General features: G+C 32.2%; 2 protein-coding genes across 2 annotated transcripts in view; one reads left to right on the forward strand and one right to left on the reverse strand.

Moving 5' to 3' along the window:
• The first annotated feature begins 242 nt into the window (after positions 1-242).
• LOC123717405 (wee1-like protein kinase) lies at positions 243-17,029 on the forward strand. Its single transcript, XM_045673388.1, has 12 exons — positions 243-586; positions 4,237-4,346; positions 4,967-5,122; positions 5,339-5,424; positions 5,695-5,912; positions 6,427-6,573; positions 6,853-7,004; positions 7,878-8,003; positions 10,200-10,327; positions 10,542-10,708; positions 11,669-11,839; positions 12,249-17,029. Exons 1-12 carry the CDS (start codon positions 348-350, stop codon positions 12,409-12,411), a joined length of 1,863 nt encoding a protein of 620 aa, XP_045529344.1. The 5' UTR covers positions 243-347; the 3' UTR covers positions 12,412-17,029.
• A 1,331-nt stretch (positions 17,030-18,360) lies between these two features.
• The window catches only part of LOC123717404 (scavenger receptor class B member 1-like), a 40,576-nt gene continuing 35,445 nt past the window's right edge, over positions 18,361-23,491 (reverse strand). The window contains exons 7-10 of the mRNA XM_045673387.1: positions 21,924-22,038; positions 20,724-20,874; positions 20,271-20,412; positions 18,361-20,017 (exon numbers count right to left, since the gene is read on the reverse strand). Of these exons, the coding sequence (XP_045529343.1) occupies positions 19,445-20,017; positions 20,271-20,412; positions 20,724-20,874; positions 21,924-22,038 (981 nt within the window). The 3' untranslated portion in view covers positions 18,361-19,444. The remainder of the gene's footprint in view (positions 20,018-20,270; positions 20,413-20,723; positions 20,875-21,923; positions 22,039-23,491) is intronic.

The following is a 23,491-nucleotide window of genomic DNA, read 5'->3' on the forward strand; positions in this document are numbered from 1 at the left end:
ACAATTTGATTACATATAGTTGTAATCACTTCTTTTAAATAATTAAAGGTTAGATTTTGTTACTATTCATTCACATTACCATAGACAACTATAGGTTATAGAATCAAAGCATGAAAGCTGTTTATTCAAAAAACGACCTGGAGCCAATAGGATTCAAATATTTTTTTTACCGGTCGAATACTTCACTGGTATTGGTCGGCCAATCAAACAGGTGCTATGCGTCATCCGCCATAACGTTTGAGAAAAGAGATTTGTGAATTGTGAAAGTGAGCTTTTGTTTGACTGTGAAAATAACGTAATTTTTATATGATTGTAACTAGAAAAGTGTATTTACCAAGTGTTTAAAAATGAGTGAGAGTTACAGAATGAAGACTGGATATAATCATTCAGAACTATCAGTGGAAACATCTAGTGACATGTCAGATTCTTTCAATATGTTTTCGAGCAATTTAAGTCCTATACCACCAACGTTATTATTGCCTAGGAAATTGGATTTTAACAGTTTGGACGATGATGATTGTGGCAGGAAAGCTTCAACAGCACCAATGTCTTTCAGCCCACCTTATAAGCGAGTTGGTGCCTTGACGTAAGTGGAATATGTCTCGTTTTGTTTTCCTCCTATAGAATACCATATTCCGGGGGACCAATTTCTCTTGTAGATGTGTCTTACATAAAAATCATGAACTTATTACTGCGATCTTGAGCTGGCCGAATATTATTACCTTAATAAATAACTATATCTTAAATCAGTGCTATAGCAATAGGTATATATAGGTATTTAAATCAAGATTGATTGATTTGATTATTGATTATTTGCCATTGTGATTTCACTGGCGTAACTTAAAACTCCTTATTTTGACATAAATATGCCATTTCTTGGTTTGTGAGGTTGATTAGAATATACTATACCTATGTGCCATTCACAATAATCTTGCTAAGTTGTGTAGGTGTTAGGGTTAGCTAGGGTTATATGATAGAAACCTAGATTCCAGAAAATGATTCTTTATTCTTTCATTTCAGACAATAATATAGCATGAATTATTATTTTTTGTTTTTTATTTTTGTCATGTTAAGATATACAATGTTTTTAAAAGTAAGAACTTTCTAGAATTGATATATCAATAGTATAAATCAAATATATGTTCAAACAAAATAGCCCATTAATAGGATTTAAGTAGGTCCTATAATTTTTTCAATGGCAGTTTTGTACAATAAAATCTTACTTAGTAGTACTGTAGTCATTCCAAAGTCTGCAAGGAGTGAGTAGAACTCAAAAATTTCTTATCAAAACATGCTACATTTAATCATGTCAGTGCATGTCCAAAAACCTGATTGATTGTTAACCTCTATTTCTGGCTTTTAAATTTGTTGTCTACTGCTCTATTTATTACTATTGTTCCAGTTTCTTTTAGAATTATTAACATAAAACTAGCAGTCTTCTTTTATAAACATATAAAAGATATTCATTAGCTAGACTCTTAGCTAATGTAATGAATATTTTGTCTAATAGTTTTGTCCTGAACAGAAATTACCATAAAAATACATTCCATAGCTATTGCTGGCCATAAATAATATAATAAATGTGTCACAAATATGCAAATTATATACAAGACTTTCTCTTATTATGTGGTAAGTATCTATAAACTGTATCAGACAGCTAAGCTTATTATTATATTTATTGTAAATTGGGACCTCACATTCTTGTTTACTAGTGATATGTTTTTTCTAGAATGTTCTTAATTTTAAAAACAACATGACAAAAATAACAATAGATAATTCTGATTGCTATTTTTGTCTTAATCATGTAAACAACAGAGAGTTACTTATTATTTTCTTAATTCATGGCACACTGAGTGCACAATGGTTTAAAGCAATCTTTATAACTTGGCAGGATTATGATCTATAGTACTTGTAATGTTATCAACTTTACAAACCTTTATTGAAGAATTTTCTAAAATAAGGAGTTTATGTACTATTAGTTGTTTCTTTGTTTATGCCTATAAAATTATAGATTTCTTTACAATTGGTAAAGCACATATCACAAATTATAACCAAAGCTAACATAAAAATATCTATGACAGTTTTTTTAAATAATACATTTGGTCCAAAATTTATTTGCTGTATTAGATGAGAATTCCCTATAAAGGCTATGTTTAAAATTCTGTAAAAGGTTTGCCAGGATGTTTTTTTTATAATTTGATTGTAATTTTACATATTTACTTTTAAAACTTGTAACTGGACTAAAATATACATCTATGTACATTATGGCTAAGATTCAGTAATTAAACTTAATATTGAGTCTAATTACTGTATATGGATAGGAATTTCACATGCAAGAGCCAAAGATTGCATCTTAATAATTCATTTTAATATTTTTTCTATGATAAGTTATTAATCAGCCTTTTTTGAATGCATCTCTTGAATTTGAGGATCTTATAGGCAGGTAAGCTGCAAAATAAGCTGGATTTAAATGCATTTGTTAGAGTTCATGATTACCACTAGGCTAACACTGGTAAAGAATCACCATCTTAACTATCTGCATAACTCAAGTATTTGACCAGTATGACTAATATAGACCAGTAGGTTTGTATGAGTTCAATCATTCAATAATCAACTAATTTGTTAAGCTAACAGGAAATATGTTGTCATTATCCATGTATGTGAGATACCACCCTATCTAGGCCATACCTACAGTTCCCAAAACCTGGGTGCAAAGACCCCCTTGAAATATTAATATCCCTTATAGTCTTACCAACTTGGTAAGCATTTGCCACCTTTAGTAAATTTTTCTAAGAAAGCATTTACAAAACTTGATTTATTTGTTCTGGCCTTAATTGGCAATTGTCTACAGCTTGTCTCAATTTGTCTGATGGCTTGAAAATGCTTTATAAATGTAAAATATTATCCATTTATATAGAAACACCATTAATCCAAAAATTATTGATGTAAGGATGTGAGACTTTTTTACTTTATTTAGACACCCAGTTTTTGAATCATAGACATAATCCCACGGCTTTGCTCTAGCGATTATGTCTTATAAGAAATAGGATTTGTCCAAATTGATCACAATTATGCAGTTGTTTGAACACCACTATTATATTTATTTCAGTTAAATTAATTTTGAATTGGAAGGATATTGTATAACAAAAACATGACAAATATTATCTACCCCATGCTCTATTGTTAGATTATAATCACATTTTTATTAATGTATGACCTTATCTTTCCCAATATGACCTACTAGGGTAGAAGCATTCCTTTCGTGCAATACAAATCTTCTGGCAATGTTTTGTTTATGGCTGATTGAAATTTGAATTAACTTTCGTCCTAGATGTAAGGAAAATCGTACACGTAAATTTTTCCCACGAACAAAATGTCGTTGGAAATCGGTTAAATAACAGTTATAATGAAACATATGATGAAACAGCTGACATCTGCCCGTACTCCTACGATTTTGGCACAAAAAATACTATATAATGGTAGCACCTTTAAAAAAACCTGTACAGAATCTGCACCTTGACACAAGGTGCATACGATTTCTTTTCGCCTAAATATACAAAAAAATTGAGCGCTATTATTGTTACTACAACGGATTTTATAAATCATTCAAACGAACATATTCTCTATGTGTATCTTTGTATGGACTATTTCTCGTTTTTGTATTATTTTTACCTGTTTAGAACGTTTATTATTGTGATCAGATTTTTTCAACCTCAGGTGTTTCCTAGGTTTAATTTGCATTTTATTACCTAATTTATGATGACTAACAATTTGTTATCGATAAAAAAAATAGAAAACTCGCTTTTTTTAACTTAGATAACTTTCTACCCTATTTCGAATGCTACGCTTAGTTTTAAGGACTGAAGTTACTAAATAAATATTATGTATACTTTAACTTGCATAAGGTAATACTTTTAATACACAGCTTCTCAGAAACCTCTTCAAATGCCAGACAACTGTATAATTGTGATCAATTTGGACAAATCCATTAAAAGAAGAAATTGTTTTTCTCAAAGACTTTTATTACTAGAGCAAAGCCGTAGGGATCTATGTCTACGATTCAGAAACGGTACTGGTCCGTACGTCAATAATTACTGGGTTTTCACATACGCGATTCATTTTTAGTCTCGTTTCTGAACCTCTCCCTGAGGTGGTGCATCCTCAGGGTCGACAACTTCGGCTACTGGATAACAATGGCTACAATAAATACTAAAAGTATATTTTTTAATGTTTCAGTCTATTCGACAGTCCGCGTACACCGAAGACCTTACTTGAGAAATGTTCAACACCATCTATCAATCGCTCTAGGATTCGTTTGTTCCCACCGAAACTTGAGATTCCGGCGGGTAAGTTCTAGAAATTTCGTGTGACGACGTTGTTATTCTCCCTTAATAATAAAAATATATAGTGTATGATTATAAGTATATTCAAAGGCTGTCCAAGCTTTGTATTCATTGGCTCAATAACTATTATGGGAAGCTATGAGTTTATAGTGAGTCAGATCACTGAGTTTTATACAGAAATGCTTCGTATGAATATCTTATATATTCTTATCCAGTGATATCTCGAAAAAGAGTTGCCAACATGCAAAACAATTTTTTTTTTCCTTTGATATATTGCTTATGTTCGAATGCAATTGATGTGTATATGTATGTCTGTTAAATTGAAGAAATATTTTCTTGTATTCTTTAAGCATACACATTGTTTTAGAATGTATATATAAAAAAATGAAAAACCAGACTAGCGCACTTTTAAATCGATTTCCATTGAGATTAAAAAAAATGTTGTTTTATCTTTTCATGTTTGTTACGTTTTCCTATAAGAGCTTGTCACATTAAATACTATATTTTGCTTGTACCAATGTATCAGTGTGCCGAGTGTGGGCAAGGTTTTATACATTAATAAATTAATTACCTTCATTCTGTGATGTACAGTATAAACATTAATCTATGTATTATGTTTGCAGGCATGCCGTCTGGCTCCAGCCATCACCTTCATCCACCATCTAATCAACCAACTATGGATGAAGACAGTGCCTTTATAAGCATAGCCCCTGAGGATATTGAGGAACCGAAGCCTCGGAAACAACCTTTGGTCAACATCAATCCTTTTACACCTGATGGTAAGGATAATTATTAGTGGTATACAAATCTAGTGGTTATGTGAGTGAGTCTGGAGGTTTCATCTAAATCTCTAAAGTTGTCTTATTCAGACCAAAAATTAAATGAATTAAAAAACATATTATTACAGAAATCTGAAAGTATTGCTACTGAATACTATTTACAGAACTTTATTTATAGCTAGGAAACAATAATATGTATGAGATAATTATTTTCAGGTCAAGCTATGAACAAGAAGAAACGAGCCTTGTCTAAAACTCCTAATGCTGATTCAACACCTGAGAATCCAGCGAAAAGACTAAGGGTATGTATTACCAATAATAAGTACACTCAAATCATGTTTTAGGTTCGACATACAAAGATGTGTATGTTTCACTTTTTATTAATTACGCAAATATAAGGAATGGACATTACTACATTTTATAGAGAACAAAATTAGGCCCATTCTATAATATCACCAAACTTTAATCTAATTTCAAGAGCTGTCAACGCATTTTTTCTGTATGAAGTTGACACATTTGACAGTGACAAAGGCGAGATAGTGACCCGTTATTGTTATATACTTGATCCTCAGGAATCGAACATATCCCGCTACAACGTGGAGTTCCAAGAGCTTGGAGTGATCGGATGCGGCTCTTTCGGCCGCGTAACTAAATGCCTGAACAAGCTGGACGGGTGCGTGTACGCACTGAAACGCTCGCTGCGTCCGGTCGCGGGCTCGTACGCCGAGAGGGCGGCCATTACCGAGGTGTATGCGCACGCTGCGCTTGGGAAGCATCCGCACGTTGTCAGGTACATATACTTTATGTTCATGCTGGAGTACTTGTCCAAGTAGTATTAATAAAGTTTATGGAAGAGACTGGCTTGTTAATTTTCTTTTTATTCAATTAATTTTTTTTTTTTTAGAATATTGATAAAATGGACAAAATGTCTCCTGGAAGATGTAAATAGAATAGATAAATATTATAAATAATTCTTACGCATGATGATTGTTTTTATTATTATTATTTTATATAATTATTATATAAAATAATAAATATATGAATATTTGTCTATTGTACTTTGTCAGAGTTATAGGACTGCATCAATGTGTGTTTTCTTTTAATTTTTTTTTTTGTTTTCAACTTTTAAATTAATATTGTTTAGTTTTTTTTTTAAGATTATGTAATATTTTTTTAAAGATAATTTGATAGACTTTAAAAGAGTTGACTTCATGCAAGCCGTCAAGGGCTACAAATAAATTACAATAAAAAATACTTTTGACTTATTTACTATCAATGATATTATATATAATCATTTATTTTAGATATTACTCGGCCTGGGCAGAGGATGATCATATGATCATTCAGAATGAATACTGCGATGGTGGTTCCTTACAACAGAAAATGGAACATGGGCCGCTACCCGAAAGTGAATTGTTGCTACTTTTGGCCCATATCAGTGACGGATTGTCGTAAGTATTATACAGTAATCCGTCTATAACGCGGTGATTTCTCAAGTTATATTTCTGTACTTTTAAATTTATAACGATTGTCAAGTCCATAATTGGTATCAAATGTGTTGTTATGAAATTAAACTAAATTAGTGTTCCGTTAAAAAAAAATGTTTTACGAGAATACTCCTACAACGCGATATCCGTCTCTACCGCTCTAAATTTTCCCAAACAAATAATAATAATAATATATGTTTTATAATATATTTAATATATATATATATATATATATTATTTCAGATATATTCACTCCATGCACCTTGTACACATGGACTTGAAGCCTGGAAATATATTCATTTGTCGAGAGGAAGTGACGTCACACACCGATTCAGATGACGGATATGACGATGATGATGCGCCGAATAGACCAAGCAGACATAAATATAAAATTGGTAAGTATCAAAACTAACTTATATGGAATTATTTAATATGAAAAATTCTCCACAATTGGGTATGTATGAGGAGATATTGTGCATGTCGGCCCAAAATTGAGCTTTCAAAGTATTTAACTAAGACAAATTTATATAATGTATATGTCGCAGCCAACTAGCTTAATTAGCCATTCTATTAACAGCCTAGCCGTTTAACTAGCGGCCTGAAAGGTGTTTAGCCAGTTGATCAAACAGCTAGACAAATGACTTGGATCGATGACGTTTCATTACTTGCCTAGCATGTTAATTTAAATTTTACGCCAATGTCAACCTCGAAACGAAACTCTTTAAACTGTCAATATGGCGTCGGCAAATCACAACTTTGATGGTGTTGTCCAAAGTTTCATGGAAAAACAACAAGTACAATGTAGGGACAATAATAATATGAATTTGTCTTAAGCAATTTAATTTTAAAATATATTTTATTTCATATGTTTCATGTTTTCGATTTTTGCCAAATAATGGCTCTATCGTACGAATGGTCTATTAGCCAGCCAGTTTATTAAATGATGCAACGGCTACGGCTGAATAATGTTGAGGCCGCTAGTTAAACGGCGCCGTTTAGTTAAAAGGCCAGGCTGTTAATTGAACGGCTAATTAAGCTGCGGCTGCGACATATATTGCATGTTAATTCTCTGGACTACAGTTGCCAATTTGCTGTCTCAAAACCATTTTTTCTATACCATACATTTTTAACAGCTCTGGAAGATTCATTATTAAAAAATGTTGAGTCTATTGAGTGTATTGACAAATTTACATTAACTGCCAGTTAAAATCGAGATCAGAGGAACCGATTTTTTTTTGTTACAAAATGTTTAAAAAACCTTTTTCTAGGTGACTTAGGCCATGTGACGTGTATATCATCACCGTCGGTGGAAGAGGGAGATTGCAGATACTTGCCCAAGGAAATACTCCAAGAGAATTTTAATCACCTCACCAAGGCCGATATATTTGCTTTTGGTAAGTTTCTTAGATCCAGCATTGTTACTCGCCAATTGCCTATATCGAACCCTTAAATATAGAGTATACTTAGAAGTTACTGTTCATGCCGCTTATATGGGATTGTGTTGTACAAAAACTCAATTTTGAAGATCGCTATTACAAGTTACAGAATAGCAGCGCAGGAGTGGAATATTGCTAACTAGTGTTTTGTTATTTTTTTTATGTTTTTTGTTCCTCTCATCTAAAGAGGGATCAGTGTAACCATTGACTGGCCCGAAGCTGGCTAAGGTATCTACTATATATCCTTATTGGACGGACTAACTTCGTTAGTGTCAAAGTCAAAAATCATTTATTCATATAGGTAACACAATGTACACTTATGAACGTCAATAAAAAATAAATATATACATTAAATGCTTCTAATTTTACATTTAATGCCAGTTCTCAAATCGAGGGCGTAGAACGGAAGAGAAGAACTGGCAAGAAACTCTCCGCCACTCATTGTAATCGCCAAGTTTTTTTGTGTTTTTTTTTGTATATAAGGTCTATGACCGACCTACTCGTGATTGATTACAAAACACATGATAATCTCTAGTAAGTTCTTAAAGGATTTTTGAACGAGAGAAATGAGATTATCACGTATGGTTATCGTTCAGGTAACATGCCTTAACTGGCCAATTAGAGATATTCAGTAGACCACAGGGAGCAGTTGGGTTGGCACTAGTGCAGACGTTAACTGGGTCACAGATTAAAGGAAGAAACTGCTACACATTTTACCTTCCATAGCGAACATACGGGACCTATTGAGTCTTAGTGGTCGATTGCACCTGTCCGAACCCCACACTCCCTGCGTCAGTTTTATACCAACCATAACACCATGTTCCACATGACATCAGCAGGAGGCTTGGTGAAATAGGAGCACGCACTTACATTCTCGTGGGCACAACACGCAAATACATAGTCAAAAATAACTAACATTAACACACGAATTCAAATACGATCAGTCAGGGTATGACGTCATCGCAGTGAATTGTAAGCGTACATAGTAGATGTCGCTACACATGTAAATCCTTAATCATAAAAAATACATAGATTTTATTATACGTGTTTTACAAGATCTTACTAAACTATTTAAGATGATTTATTAGTGACGATATAAATTATTAAAATTGTTATTTCTAAGGGCTTTACAAATTCATATCAAAAGATGGCGTCCCAATGACGTTCCATATAACAGAGTTTTAAGTTCTTCTACGAGTTAGATTTCACTCTTTAAACATATATGTGTCGGAGAAATATCGTCCCTCCATTGATATGGACATAGCAGGTTTCATGTGGCTGAAGTACGAACACAAAAGACGTGAATAATTATCGTCAAATTTTTCATTTCGATTATTTTCCTTTTAATACTACTTATAACGCTCTAGCATAATCTCAACGAGCAGCGAGTTCAGAACACCGATCTCACTTTTAGTTACAACCTTTTAGATGCAACTCGGTCTAATCAAGTGATTAAGCTTTTAATGAAATTTTTAATATTAAAACATTAAATTGTTTTATAAAGAAACTTAAATAGTAAGTTTGAGAAAGAAATCTCTAGAAAATAGTTAACAAAACACAGTAATAAAATTTTCCGATTCTTAACTTGGAAATCACTGGTCTAGCCTCACATTACAGTATTTCTATACTGAATACTCGATCAGTACTTTTGAATTTTCAGAGAAACTAAGAATTACATTTTATTTAATTCTTTACCGGCTTAATAAGGGAAGTGGCGAGTCAAAAGCCAACACAAGTGTCTCTCACTACTTACGGGGGCTGTCTCAACTCACGTGTTTAATGTAAAATTTGAGACACAATAAACATTTTTGATTTTGACTGTCCTGCATTCCCGGAACGCACTGTCTAACGCCAAGATGGTCGCCTGGCCTCGCATTTGCTCTGCTCTGATTGGTCGTAACAATATTCGTACTTTTAGTCGTTAGGTTATGATTCTTAATAGTAATAGAAGAAAGCTCAATGATTAACCAAAGCCACATTTCTGATAATCCGAGCAAATCCTGATATATATTGTATTAAAATAAAAATTATATTATATATATATATATAATATTATATATTATAATATAATATATATATATATATATATATATTATTATATTATAATAGAACATTTTCAAGGCTAAATATTAAAATGTATTATCTATCGCACAGGTCTAACCCTCTTCGAAGCTGCAGGTGGTGGTCCCTTACCCAAAAATGGTCAAGAATGGCATGATATTAGAGACGGTAAATTACCAGACTTGCCTAAAGTGTCTCGGGAATTCAATGAATTATTGAAGGTAAGTTTTATAGAAATTCTCAAACTCAAAATAGCTTTTCACATAGGTATATATGTACACTTACTACCAGTTCGCAAGTCAAGGGCGTTAAGTTGTTTTACACAATATTTGTAAGGAGCTGCATCCATTACACCATGTTACACATGACATTCATCCAGGGCATCGACAGAATTTGACTGAAAGAGAACTGTATTTACCATTATTTTTTCTTCAGAAAATGGTGGATCCGAACCCCTTAAACCGTCCAACAGCGGCTCGTTTGCGTCGTCACTCTCTTCTCCACTCGTCCAGCAACAAGAGTAAAGAGCAGTTGCGTAGAGAGTTGGCTGAGGCGAAACTCAAGAACGAGCTGCTCAATAGCCAGCTCGAGCAGGCTGCAAGGTAATTTATTCTAGACGGAATTTTGTTATATTAAAGTCGCTTGACACGACATTTTAACGCATTACATAAAATTGGTGTTTGTGGACTCCGATGACTTTCCTTTATGGGCTCGTTGACCGCCTTAACGTATAAAAAGATCTTTGTTAAATTATTAGGTAGAGTTACAATATAAACTAACACTGTCTTTATGGTTGTTGCGATCTATTTCAGGAAAGTAAATTTAGTTTAGCTAAGTATTGTCTTTTGTTAACATAGCTTTTACACATTTAAAGAAAATACTTTTTTACCGGATTGACGCTATGTATAAACACACACGGTGGCTGAAGACAAAAGGTGTTGAATGTCAAAAGTATCACAGCTGTAGAGAAAGTTGTGTTATCTGTATTTATTTCCCCGGAGTTGATATCGACTAAAAGATGACGGGTTTTTGCAGAAATGACTCACGGTGTCTTCTATATTATATTATATAATAATACATAGATTCAATCCGGTAAAAAGTGTTTTCTTTAAATTTAGTTTAGTATTACTAACGTTGGGCACAAAATTATTTCCGTGGAATAAAGACATCCTTGTGTTTATTTATAATAAAATGTTTTGGTAAAATTCTGAAAACAATTATAGTAATCACCCAAGGAAGTCAAATATGAGAAAATATTAAAACATTCGTAATAGTCCTTTACGACTTTGTTCGCCGGCAAGCGATTATACTACATTACTAACGAACCCGACATGTCCTGCCTGCATGATATTTCAAGCGATTAGTATATTAAACAAAGTATGAAAGTACCGACTGCAGCGCCATCTTCCGGGCTGATTGGTGAATCTAAACAATCTAGGGCTCCACCCACACGCATACTAAAAATTCAATCAGGGGCCAGCCGTTTAAGAGTTCAGTGACATACACATGTACAGTAGAATTACATATTTACAGAATAGTAAACATATAGTTATTTATTCCAGATGCATAAAATCTCTAACACCAAACTTGCAAAGTCAAGAATCGGCTAAATTCCGCACGCGAGCCTCTAAACGCTTACACACACGTGCCGAGAATATTGATGAGGTTATCCGGTCTGTGACGTCACCGTTTCTCAACCGGATTTTACCCGCTAAGAATACCCGGGAAACAAGGTAACTATTTGTTTGTTGTACACAAAAATGAAAAAAAAAAAAAAACAAAGGAACAATGGGTCACAAAACAACAAATCAAGAAATAAAATTAATTTAACAATTAACACACTAATCTATAGTTTTTGGTAAGTCATAGATCACGCACGCACGTTTATTACATACTTGATTTAACAAATTAGGATATAGCTAAGTTTCCTGGAAATTTGTCGACAAACATATGCAGAAATTCAATAAATAAGTCTAATCAAATAAGTATTCCGATTTATTTTAAGTTATTTTTCAACATATTCTTTTTCTTTACGTTGCTAACAACTTCTTTTTTTAAAGTTTTAAAGTTGGTAACACTTCCTTTGTTTAACTTTGTAAATTTCTTTATTAGTATGTTAACAATAGAAATGTCTCCTTTCAGATGTATAAAATCGTTAACACCCAGCCAAGACACGAACTTCCGCACTCGTGCCTCCAAACGCTTGCAACCCCGAGGGGCTGACATCGAAGATATTCGGACAGTGACGTCACCAAGACGGTTATGTGGTACCGTAGCGGCCAGGAAGCAGGGTAAAAGGATTTAACATCCAGAATATTGTTTTAAAGTATATTTCAAGATGTATAAATGTTTAGTATATAAGGACTATTTCAAGTATCAAAATTAGTATTGTAAATGACGTCACATATGGGTGGTGGTTTTAGTTCGTATCTCAAGTCGCAATCTTGTCTTGAGTCCTGTCTTACAGAATTTATGCGTCGACAGCTCTTGAAACTAGATGTAAGTTTAATAGAATACTGGCCATAGATACAAAAAAGTTAATAATCAAAATTCCTGTTTTTTATGACATCTGAGATGATATGAACAAAGATTAAAAACGATGTAAATTTAATGCTCTGTGCATTAGCAGAACGTTTAAGAATCATATCTTTTAATTACAAAATATTACCCAAAGTATCAAAACTTGTTGTGTTACCTTAATGTGACGTCCCAAGGAATTCGATAAATAGCAGGTGATTTTAATTAATAGCAATTTTCACTGCTATATATATGGACATATAAAACTTTGGCTTACATTTAAAATAGATGGCAATACATGGATTTTGCCGTAATAAATGGTGCGTAAATAATATACAGAGTGGACAAGGACATTAGCCTTAAGGCGTTACAACCCCTGGCTTCATATTCCTGTATCTGTTATTGGGGAGACATGCCGGTTTAATCAAAATTGTAGCCTGGGTTCAAACGCACAGCTTAGGGTTGAGTCTGCTACAATAGTGACAAAATTAACAAAAAATAAATATTATTTTTTAAAATTTTGTATTGGAAAAGCGGCTGCCCATTGCGTCTGAGTAATTGTTTTGTGATTAATATATATATTCACACTACATATTTACATTTGTCTTTATTTTTTTTAACTCCCTGACGGATAGGGATGCAGCCCAATGAGAATGTCAGATTCCTCGGGCTGACTCACTTTGAATTACAATATGAAGTATTTAAGGCTATGAACCGCTAGGAGAAATGGTTATTTTTTTTATTTAGGTTTAACTACTTACCGTAGTTATTTTGCAATGTGATAAATAAAGGCATGGATCTTCATGGTCGTTAAAATATAGCGGATTTTGTCTCTCTATAATCTATGCAAAATGATTTTAATAGCGAATAATGGAGCCCAAAAAAATAAATTTTGCCTAAAATATGGTTTGTGTTTCGATATTGTTAACACATTAGTCCATGTAAGGTTTTGTTTGTTCTTGAAATTTTAGTTTTTATCGACATTTAAATATAATATAATAATTAATGTCTTTTATCGTGCTTGTCCACTCTGTATATAAAATACTGGTTCGAGAAACGAAATGATTAACTTAATATTAAAATAATTAGTTAGATCACGCAATTCCAAGTTTGCACCATAACTTGTGCTTAGATGAACATCGATACCGGTTTTCAGAGTAGCCCTACTGTTAGTAGTATCGAAAAAAACCGGTTATTTCGTAACCGATATCGGGTTATATATCGTATTTACATATAATATCCGTCTGGTTACGTCAATTTATAATATAGTAATATAAAATCGTGAATAATTAAGCTTTTTAAAAAAATAAAAAAGATGGGAAGTTTTTTAACATTGAATAAGACGGATTTTAATAAGATGTTTAATGATGCCCGTTACGTTTTGAACACTGTCACAATTCATATTGGACATTGTTAGACAGATATTGATTGTAGATTTTAGATTGGCCTAAAAACGGTAATTCAGTATAATTATCGTTTTCAGAAAGTATTAACGGTATGACCCATAAATATCTTAACAGACAATTAAATCCAGAAGGGGTTGATTTTATTAGACTAAGGGTCTGTCTCAGAATGTAATGATAAGTTCTTCATAAGTTCCAAATAGGCTATTTATTACTTATTGGTAGAAATAACACTATTTTTGCGTTTCAAGACAGATAGCGCTATTCGTCACAAAGTCCATAATAAGTTATGAGTCCTATGAAACGCGAAGTTTCTTATTCGGAACTTTTAACTTCCAAATAATTTGTGTGTTGCATAGCTATTTGGTACTTTATCCATACATTGTGAAACAGACCCTAAACACGGCAAATGTGACGCTAACACAAAGCCCTAAGATTCATAATTCTGAAAGCATTTTATTTATAGCTGTTGGCGAAATCTTCATTACATTTGGTCGAATTATGGCCAATCACAAGCAAACGAAACACCATCGTTTTACCGTTTTTTACTTATGTATTTTTACGTACAATGAAATGTATCATATACGCTAAAATAAACTAACTCGAATATAACAACTGTTCTAGCCTTGCAACTCACGAGTTGTTTTATTTATCATTTAGTAAAGGTAGAATTAATCGGGCAATAATATCTCGTTCGTTAATATCTAATTATTTTACTATAGCTTAAAGGAAGAATCCAAACCTCAATAACCCCACCATGTTTAACCCACCTTTTAATTTACCGGTAATTACCGATAGGGTAAATAAATACCGGAACCGGTTATTTACGAATATAATAAATCTATCATTCTTATTGAAACAAAGTCGGTACAAATTGCAAGTTTTTTAATTTACTTTAAAGCTCAGCTGTCTCTTCACAACACAACGTAAATCCAATCAAACGGAAAGAGACGGAAGGGTTGTTAAAATACTGCAATTAAATCGATTTTGTTTTTATAAATGTTTATTTAAAAAATAATATTTTATAAGTACAGTAAACCCTACGCCCCTATAACGCGGTAGACCTCGACCGGTTTAAAGCAAATCGCGTTGTAGGTCTATCGTCGTAAAACATTTTTATTTGCATAATTCAATAACTCTTAACAGAAATTTAATAAAGTTTTGTTTAAATTTATAACAACAAAATTGAAATGGACTTTTGACATATGATTATAAATTTAACACAGATATATAACTTGAGAAATCTCCGCGTTATAGAGGTATTACTGTATATTTTCGCACAAGGTCGAACGAAGCCATTAACAAGTTTATATTGAATATTAATTAATATAGTTCGTTATTACGTATCTACAGTAAGTGTGTCTTAATTAATTTAAGATATTAAATACGTCTGCAAATATAATTTTTGAAATCGTAATGTTAAAATAAGTGGCTGTTACGCGTTACAATTAGAATTAATTGAAAAATCGGTGCTTTTCACATTAGTTGCCCGTCTGAATGAATTAAAATGCCACTGAATTGTCTTACCAAGGAAGGCGTAAATGTCCCAAATGATCAAATACCCGCACAACAATTAAGCTACCAAGATCTTGTGATAGTTCCTTACGAATCAAAGTCTCCGACATAATCTTCCATTTCAACATTTTTGTGATAAATTTTATATAAGTTAGCTAAGATATCTTTTGTCCCGAAAGCTTTGGATATCGTATACAATTAACAATATTACGATTACATAAACAGAATGTATATAAAGGGAAAATTCAGAAGCAGCTGATTTTACTTTTATGAATTTTCCACATATTTCACTGCATTGTGTGGTATGTTGCATAGTTGGCGTCCTAATAATACATTTTTTTAAATATATAATTTATGTATACTCTCGACCCATTAACTAAATCAGTATTTTAGTTCAAACAGTAACTGAAACATTAACTTATTTAGTTACAAAAGGCAGTGTAACTGAAATGTCCAAATTAGGCCGGTTAATATATTTTTAGTCTCTTATAGCGACGGCAAAGTATTCTTTTACTAATTAAGGTTTATAATAGGTTTATTTTAAAGTGGAATATTGTCGTTAAATGCTTTTCTTTAAAACTTTAGATCCGCGGTTTTAGGTCGTTTGTTAGTTGTTTGTCTTAACAGCTGACGGGACATTTTTTCAAAATGTTATATAAAATAAGTGCCTGGAGTGATTTTTATTTAGATTCTAGATATAAAAATACTTTTAAATTGTAAAAAAAATATCCAGTATGTACTCATTACATAAAGTTAGACATAGGCAGCTTAAATATGTATTTATGTACAAGTGTAAATCATTGTAAACTTAGTCGGTAGTTTTATAGATTAAGATACAGTGCCTTTTAATCATATTTTAGGTACACAAGTTGTCACTTAGGGCTCTCCGTTAGTGGATGAAGTATTTTTAATTTTTTTTTTAATAACCCTTATTAATCTGTGGTGTTTTGACATTTATCAATTCAGATGGGTCAATTTAGACTAAGAAAACCTCAAATTTATTAACTATGTAACTGGTTTTCATTTCTGTATATATAATTGATGTATGTATATAATTTGCTGATAAACTGGCAACTGTCGAATGTTTTTGTTGATGGTCTAAATTGAACCACCCGTATTTAATCTATTTATGACTACTCCACTTGGTGGGGCGTCAATAGTTAGTCGACCATGGTACAATAATGTAGGGTGTATATCGCTGAATTATTGTACCATGAGGATACCGATCTCAAGAATTCTCTCTTCACATGGTGTGTCGTGGTCAAATCTGTGTGTTTGTTAAAAAATTTATAAACATTGTCATTGGTATAGATATTTTGTAAGGCGTTTTAATGTTTTTAATAAATAAAATTGTAATTTGATTAGAAATTTAAGTTCCGTAATATGTGTAAATCATATCCGACCAAAAATTGTTGATTTGTCATTTTTTGTTTGTAGATTTGACCAAAGTTTGAATGGGAGCTGTGAATTATGTTGTATATTGGCCTTAATTATTAATGTATCAATAAATGCTTGTTTCATTATTTATTTATTTCACTTATATTCCCTCACGGCGGAGATCCGTGCTTAATAAACTGGAAAGTTAAAAACAACATAACATTGATTTACCTTAAGCTTTCCCAGACTAAGATAAAAAACTTTATCCATGGCAGAAATATGGTTGTGACAAAATTTAATTTATAGGGACCAGGGAGCCTCTATAATTGGATTACAATCATTAAGTGGTAATGGTGCATGTTTAAAACAATTTAAGAAAAAGTGCTGAAGAACCTCCTACCAAAATTTTTATTCATTTATTCCTCATCATTATTCTATCTTAACTACTTATTCGATAGAACGTCAAAATAATACAGTAAAAAATATATTTATATACGTAAATTTATAACAAACAATATAGCAACTCTTGTGAACCAGTGTACAAACAAATAGGTCTACCTCAATAGAAATTTTGTTAATTATTTGTATCGCTCGCGTGAGTGGCGCGTCGCTAACCATGTTGGAATGTGCGCGCGGTACATACAAAACTATAGACGGAAGCCTCAAGTTTCTGCTTGGTACCCGTAGACCCAGTCTCTATTATATCTAGGTTATTAACCCGACCCGTAAGTATCTTTAATAAATATACTGACAGAGCTAGCTTTCTTCTGAGGCGTAGTTGGTCGTAATATAACCAAACATACCCAGAACAAACAGGGTACATAAGTGGATAAGAGGGATACACTCCATAGTCGCACGTTTCTGGTGAATTTATTAGCCTCATGAGCCACGCACCATTGCGTTGTTACTCCAAGTGACTTCTAACTAACGCATTGTATAAAATATTAATTGCACTTATACTCGTGAAGCCACAAGCTATTCGTAATATGACCTTCAGGTTTCTGTAAGCCTATTTACATGTCTTATCTACATGGTGCGCAAAACCAAGATTCGCAATAAAATATACTCCCCGATCTTTGACATCTGACACTAGCCAACGTTAGCCCACTAATGGTATAATTGTATCGAGTGAGCAACCGTGGCATCGAGAATGATATGACTTTGCATTTCATTCATTCATTTCATTTTTGTCATTACTATATCACAAACATTCTTACGCAATAGTAAAACATTTGATAGATCTTTTACAATTCTGACATAAGGATCAAAACGGTGACATTAAGTGTAAGACACAATACCACCAAATTACTTTTAAACGCCCAAAATCGTCGTTCTTTTAAACAACTTGTTGTGGGATTAAAAAAATAAACACAGATAATATTTAACCATTTAATTTCAAACCTTAAATTTATATTTACAATTAATTTACTTATATTCTCAGGTAGATCGGTTATTTAATATTTAATTTAAATATCACATATTACCTACCTTATACATTTACGGCAAGCTTAGTAAATCCATAGAAAAATAAAAGTATAGTATGCCTAATTTTAATTACATTTAATTGTTAAAAATAGGCATAGACCTTTTTGTTGTTACATGAACTTAACAGCACATTACAGTAAAATAAAAATACCTAATCAATGATAAAATATTCGCCAGTGTCTCACTTTAAAATAAGAATGGTATTCTTACACCAGTCTTAAATCTTATTATAAACGGTTCAGCTATTTTGCCGTCTTACTTCTCCTAATTACCTTATTTATTATTAGTGAGCAAACATTGAGCGCGAACTACCAAAATAGCTGAAACAAAATCATAATTCTTAAGTAGGCTTTAGAAAAACAACGTCATGATTTTTTCTTACATCAATCATTGATGCAGTCGACAAATACCATCATACTAAGCGTTTTTAATGTAAAAAGCGGGTAACACAAAAAAATCTTAGAACCAAATATGTCATTATACTACGAAACTTTGAACTGAGAGGTCGTTTTTTCGTAAGATTTTATAGAAACAATAAAAATCATTGGTAATCTCGCTGGCGTAGTTAATTTTTTTCAACACCTAAGTATTAGGTTAGATTAAAATCGTTATCAACCATATAAATACATTTCGTCCACAAAAAATATTAGGATAGATAAATAACTTTTAATTTCTTATAAAGCAAACAGCTGTTATTGTAGACCAACTCTTAGAGGATTTTTTTTACATTTGTGTGAAATAAGTTAAAATTTGCATATTATAAAGAAATATATATCTATCTATCCTATATTTCTAATAATACTAGACATATGTCATTCATAGAGGGTAATTTTGAGTCGGCCCTTGACCGGCAAGGTTTCTTTCAATATTTGTGACATAAGAATTTGTTAATTTAGATGTATATTAAATTGACTGAGAGGAATATTATCTTCATTATATATCTGCCATCACAGCGTAAACACAATTTGGCAGAAAGAGACAAAATAGTTCAGTTAAAACGCAATTAGATTTAGTAACTAACATCAATGATTGACAACGATTTCACTTATCCAACTCTCGCAATGTATTCGCTCGGTCACTCTCAGTACAAACATAATCAAAATCACTTCCATCATCAATTATTTCTAGATATTTACAAGTGCCATCACCTCTTATGTTATCATCACTTTCTCGCCTATCATCATCACTTTCTCTACCATCACTCTCACTCCTATACGCATCATTGACTTCGGAACACTCAGGAACAATGAGGGAACTTTTACGTTCGGAATCAAAAATTCTCGTTCCCACTTTATCGCTGATTTTATGTCCTAATTCTTTTAACCTATCCGAGGGTATTTTAATAAAAGACTTTGACTCTTTTTCGTTATCATCTGAATCTAGAGGGACTTCACAGGGCAAGTAGATATCCTTCATTTTGTCTTTATTAGACCAATGTTTTTTGTGTTTGTATGACTTGAACATGATTTTAAATGTCAGAATGTAGACGGTTACGAATATCAAAATCGTACCAGTGATGAAACTTAGGTACATTATTGATTTTTCGACAATAGGAAGTATGTTTAGGTACATTTTGAAGCGCATCTCCATTGACGATGGAAGGCGGAACATTCTCTGTAAAGAAATGATTCATAAGTAGAAACATATGCAAGACAAAACGTAAAAACAAATATCAAGTATAAATTTTAAGTAAAGTTAAAAATAATAGTGTCTAAAATTATTTAATCTATATAAATCACATAAAAAGTCTACTTTATCGAAAAAATAATGTTTATTCTGCAAATATAAACACACGAAAGTTAAAAAAGAATTTGAAACGATTAGGAACTAGACATTTACCAAAAGTTAATAATATACTAAAACTTACAATATCAAACCAGAGAAGCGGCAAGTAGATGTTGGAGAACCTGCCTGTGTTTCTGATGTTGCTAAGATCTTCCAAGGGCATATTGATCTGGAACTTGGCACTCACGTCGAGGGGAAGACCGGAGTCGGGTTGAATCCAGAACCTGGTTCAAAATTGGTCACTTAAGGAGCCAGTACAACAAAATTTACAAGAAATCAAAACACAATTTTCGAAGGACGAAGTTGAAAAGCAATCTGGATAGTTGAGATATCGTATCGAGACTATCTGGTATACCTAGCAAACGGATTCAAAGGTAAATAGGTAAAAGGTTGATGGGTTCAATGGATATTAAAAAAACCATTTTCGAAATAAAATGAATTATTATACAATTTGAAACATTTTCACTCATCAATTTTAAAAAGAGATTGGTTTTTCGACTATAAGACAATTTTTTGAACGGAACAACAATTATACCTTGTTTCATGCACTTCTTTATCCGGCTTCAAACCCTCGATCTTCGTGAACAAAACATCATCACCCTTATAAAAGTGAGGGTAGGACAAAGCTATGGGAAACCCGTAGTAACAGTCGGATACATCCAATAAACCTTCTGGTAGACATTTACCTGAAAAAAAATCCTTTACTTGTATTGTGCTTGCTACTCCTAGTGAACCCCTCCGTACTCAACGTTACGCCACATTTATAGCATCGCTACGGATCAAAATAATCGAACTACTTATCCATAGGTTCATATATTCGGTACAGTGCGTTACAAGTACCTAAAATTGTAAGTGTATTTTTTCTATTGAGAAGATAGTTTGCGTTGAACAGTTGAATTCAAGATATAAACTAGGCTACGAAAATGCTGGCTTATTTTAAGTTTTACAGTAGCAGCTCAAACGTCTGTAAAACATTTCATATAACTCGAAGTTTCGAGTGTATTATGACCAGTGAGCATATGTTGTTTACATTGTAATAAATTCGTAATTATATTCTTTAAAGAAGTAATTATTTAATAAATGGTATCATTCATGGTGTGATATCAGTGTAAAACGTATCTTCGATTTCATCCGGTATCAAAAATAAACAGGCATTTGGTTTGTTATTTAAAGATTCGTCATAATTAACATATAATGTTCGTTACGGTGTTCACCTTAAACGAGCTCCAAAAAATTGTATGATGAGATGAGGAATATAGTTGTTATCATTTCTAATTAAATTTTCACTTATTTTGACTGCCTATAGAGCCCACACGACTTTGTTTGAATCCTAGAATCAAATTATTATATCTTAAAACTTTTATTGAAACAAATAAACTACTACTTAATCGTAGAAAATTGAACAATGTAACAGACAACGGTAACATAGTCGGGACTTCGATCTGTCGTTTATAAAATCCAATAACAATAAGCAAAAAAAATGTTAGTAAAATCTAAAATTAGAAAAGATAACTTGTAATATTGTATAACATGTGATGAACTTAAATTGATTAAATAAATTTTTTAACATAATAGATTACTTAAGTAATCTTACCCTAAAGATGACATTCAAAACTTGACTCAAAGTATGACTTCCGTATGTCAAAATACAATCTCGGACCTACGTTATTCAGACTTAGCGCTAAGCATCGTTTCTATGATATGTCTATGTTATTGGTACGTCACGAGAACTTACCGTGTCGACAAAAACACTTATTTTTCTCATTATGTAGTCCATTGTCCATCATGTGATTGGGAAATGTGTACATAACACCTTTCAAACCGTTCTTCTCGCCTTCTTTCACTGGGATCTAGAATTATTTTTACGTCTTTAATTGCTATTCCGAGTACCATCACTTGTAAATTCAACAAACACATAATACTTATGAATCCATAATTAGATGGGATCGGCAAAACCTCTTCATCTGTATTTAACTGGCTAAATATATTTGTTTTATTGTATATCGTTTGCCCCAGGGAATAAAGTCGTAAAGCACTACTACGACTGTTTTGTTTTTTTTAATTTTTGACTTACTTCCTTGGGTGATAAATTTATAGTTATATATAGCCTATAGCCTCAAAAAAGCCTTTAATACGTAGACTGTTGAAACGGCAATAAAAAGAAAATATGAAAAAATGTGTGTGTGTGTGTCAGCTACGACGCACGATTGGAGTTTACTCCTTACGAACGATAATTATGATATATATCGAATAGAAAAAAAGGGTAAATGAACGCATCTGCTAAAATGATAAGAGAAACAAACATATATCTGTAATTATTCGGATTATTTATATTACTTCAATAAAGCGTATTACATAAAGTCTGTTACAAAACAATATAAATAATAACAATAATAATTGTGTTCAATTTATACAAATCCAATTTTAGAGAGAGAATGAGTTCAATCCTACAGAGATATATGTTTGTCTCTTTCTACGTAACGCCTCAACTTTTCGTGTTACACTTGATTTTACTCCTCATAAAATTTCCGTACCGGGCCTTATAACTCAAACCGTTTCTGAAGGAGTAAACTCCAAAAACTGTGATGTTTTCGCATTGTATATGAATCAAGTGCAGGCGCAGTTTTGTCAGTTATATGCCATCGGGATTAGAATGAAATATTCTTGGTATTTAGCACAGACTAACGAGGCATGGACCACACATTATTTTCACACCGAGAGCAGCTATCGGCTTATAATACAATATTTATCACCCAAGGAAGTAAGTCAAAAATTTGAATCAAAACTATAACTGTATTTTTTTCAGAATTGCAAAACTTTTTATCATAAAAAACACGAAGTTTTTGTACACAATGTTAGTAATACTTGTTCAAGTAAATTTTCTTTCCTAAAATAGATCGCAACAACCATAAAGATAGTTTTAATTACTTTAACTCTACGAAATAATCATAAAAGTTAATGCAACTGTTTAAAAACAAATAAAGAGCGGTATATATCTCTGTTTCACCAGATTGTACTGTACTAAGTTTTCTGCGAAAAAATTGATAAGTTATTACGTTCTAAATATTCGTGTGCCGTCGTAATGTGTGGTCTGTGACGCCCGTAATTATGTTTAAACAGTGAAACAATCGTAAAACGTCTTTGCTTTTATTTTATATATAGTAGTATCCTAGTCATAGATAAATAAATTTTAGTATCACCTTTTTCCTTTTAAGATTTTACTTTTACGACTTTGTTATCCGGGGCAAGCGATATTGAAATAATTTAAATCTTATTAAGAAAACACTTTTTAAACGGATTGAA

Source organism: Pieris brassicae, chromosome 12, assembly GCF_905147105.1.
Source record: "Pieris brassicae chromosome 12, ilPieBrab1.1, whole genome shotgun sequence".
NCBI lineage: Eukaryota > Metazoa > Arthropoda > Insecta > Lepidoptera > Pieridae > Pieris > Pieris brassicae.

What these genes read in the sequence shown, in the direction of transcription:
- LOC123717405 (XM_045673388.1), top strand. Translation starts at nt 348, where the DNA reads ATGAGTGAGAGTTACAGAATGAAGACTGGATATAATCATTCAGAACTA. An exon ending in CAGACATAAATATAAAATTG is followed by an intron (nt 7,005 to 7,877) that starts GTAAGTATCAAA and finishes ACCTTTTTCTAG; the next exon opens with GTGACTTAGGCCATGTGACG. An exon ending in CAGCTCGAGCAGGCTGCAAG is followed by an intron (nt 10,709 to 11,668) that starts GTAATTTATTCT and finishes TATTTATTCCAG; the next exon opens with ATGCATAAAATCTCTAACAC.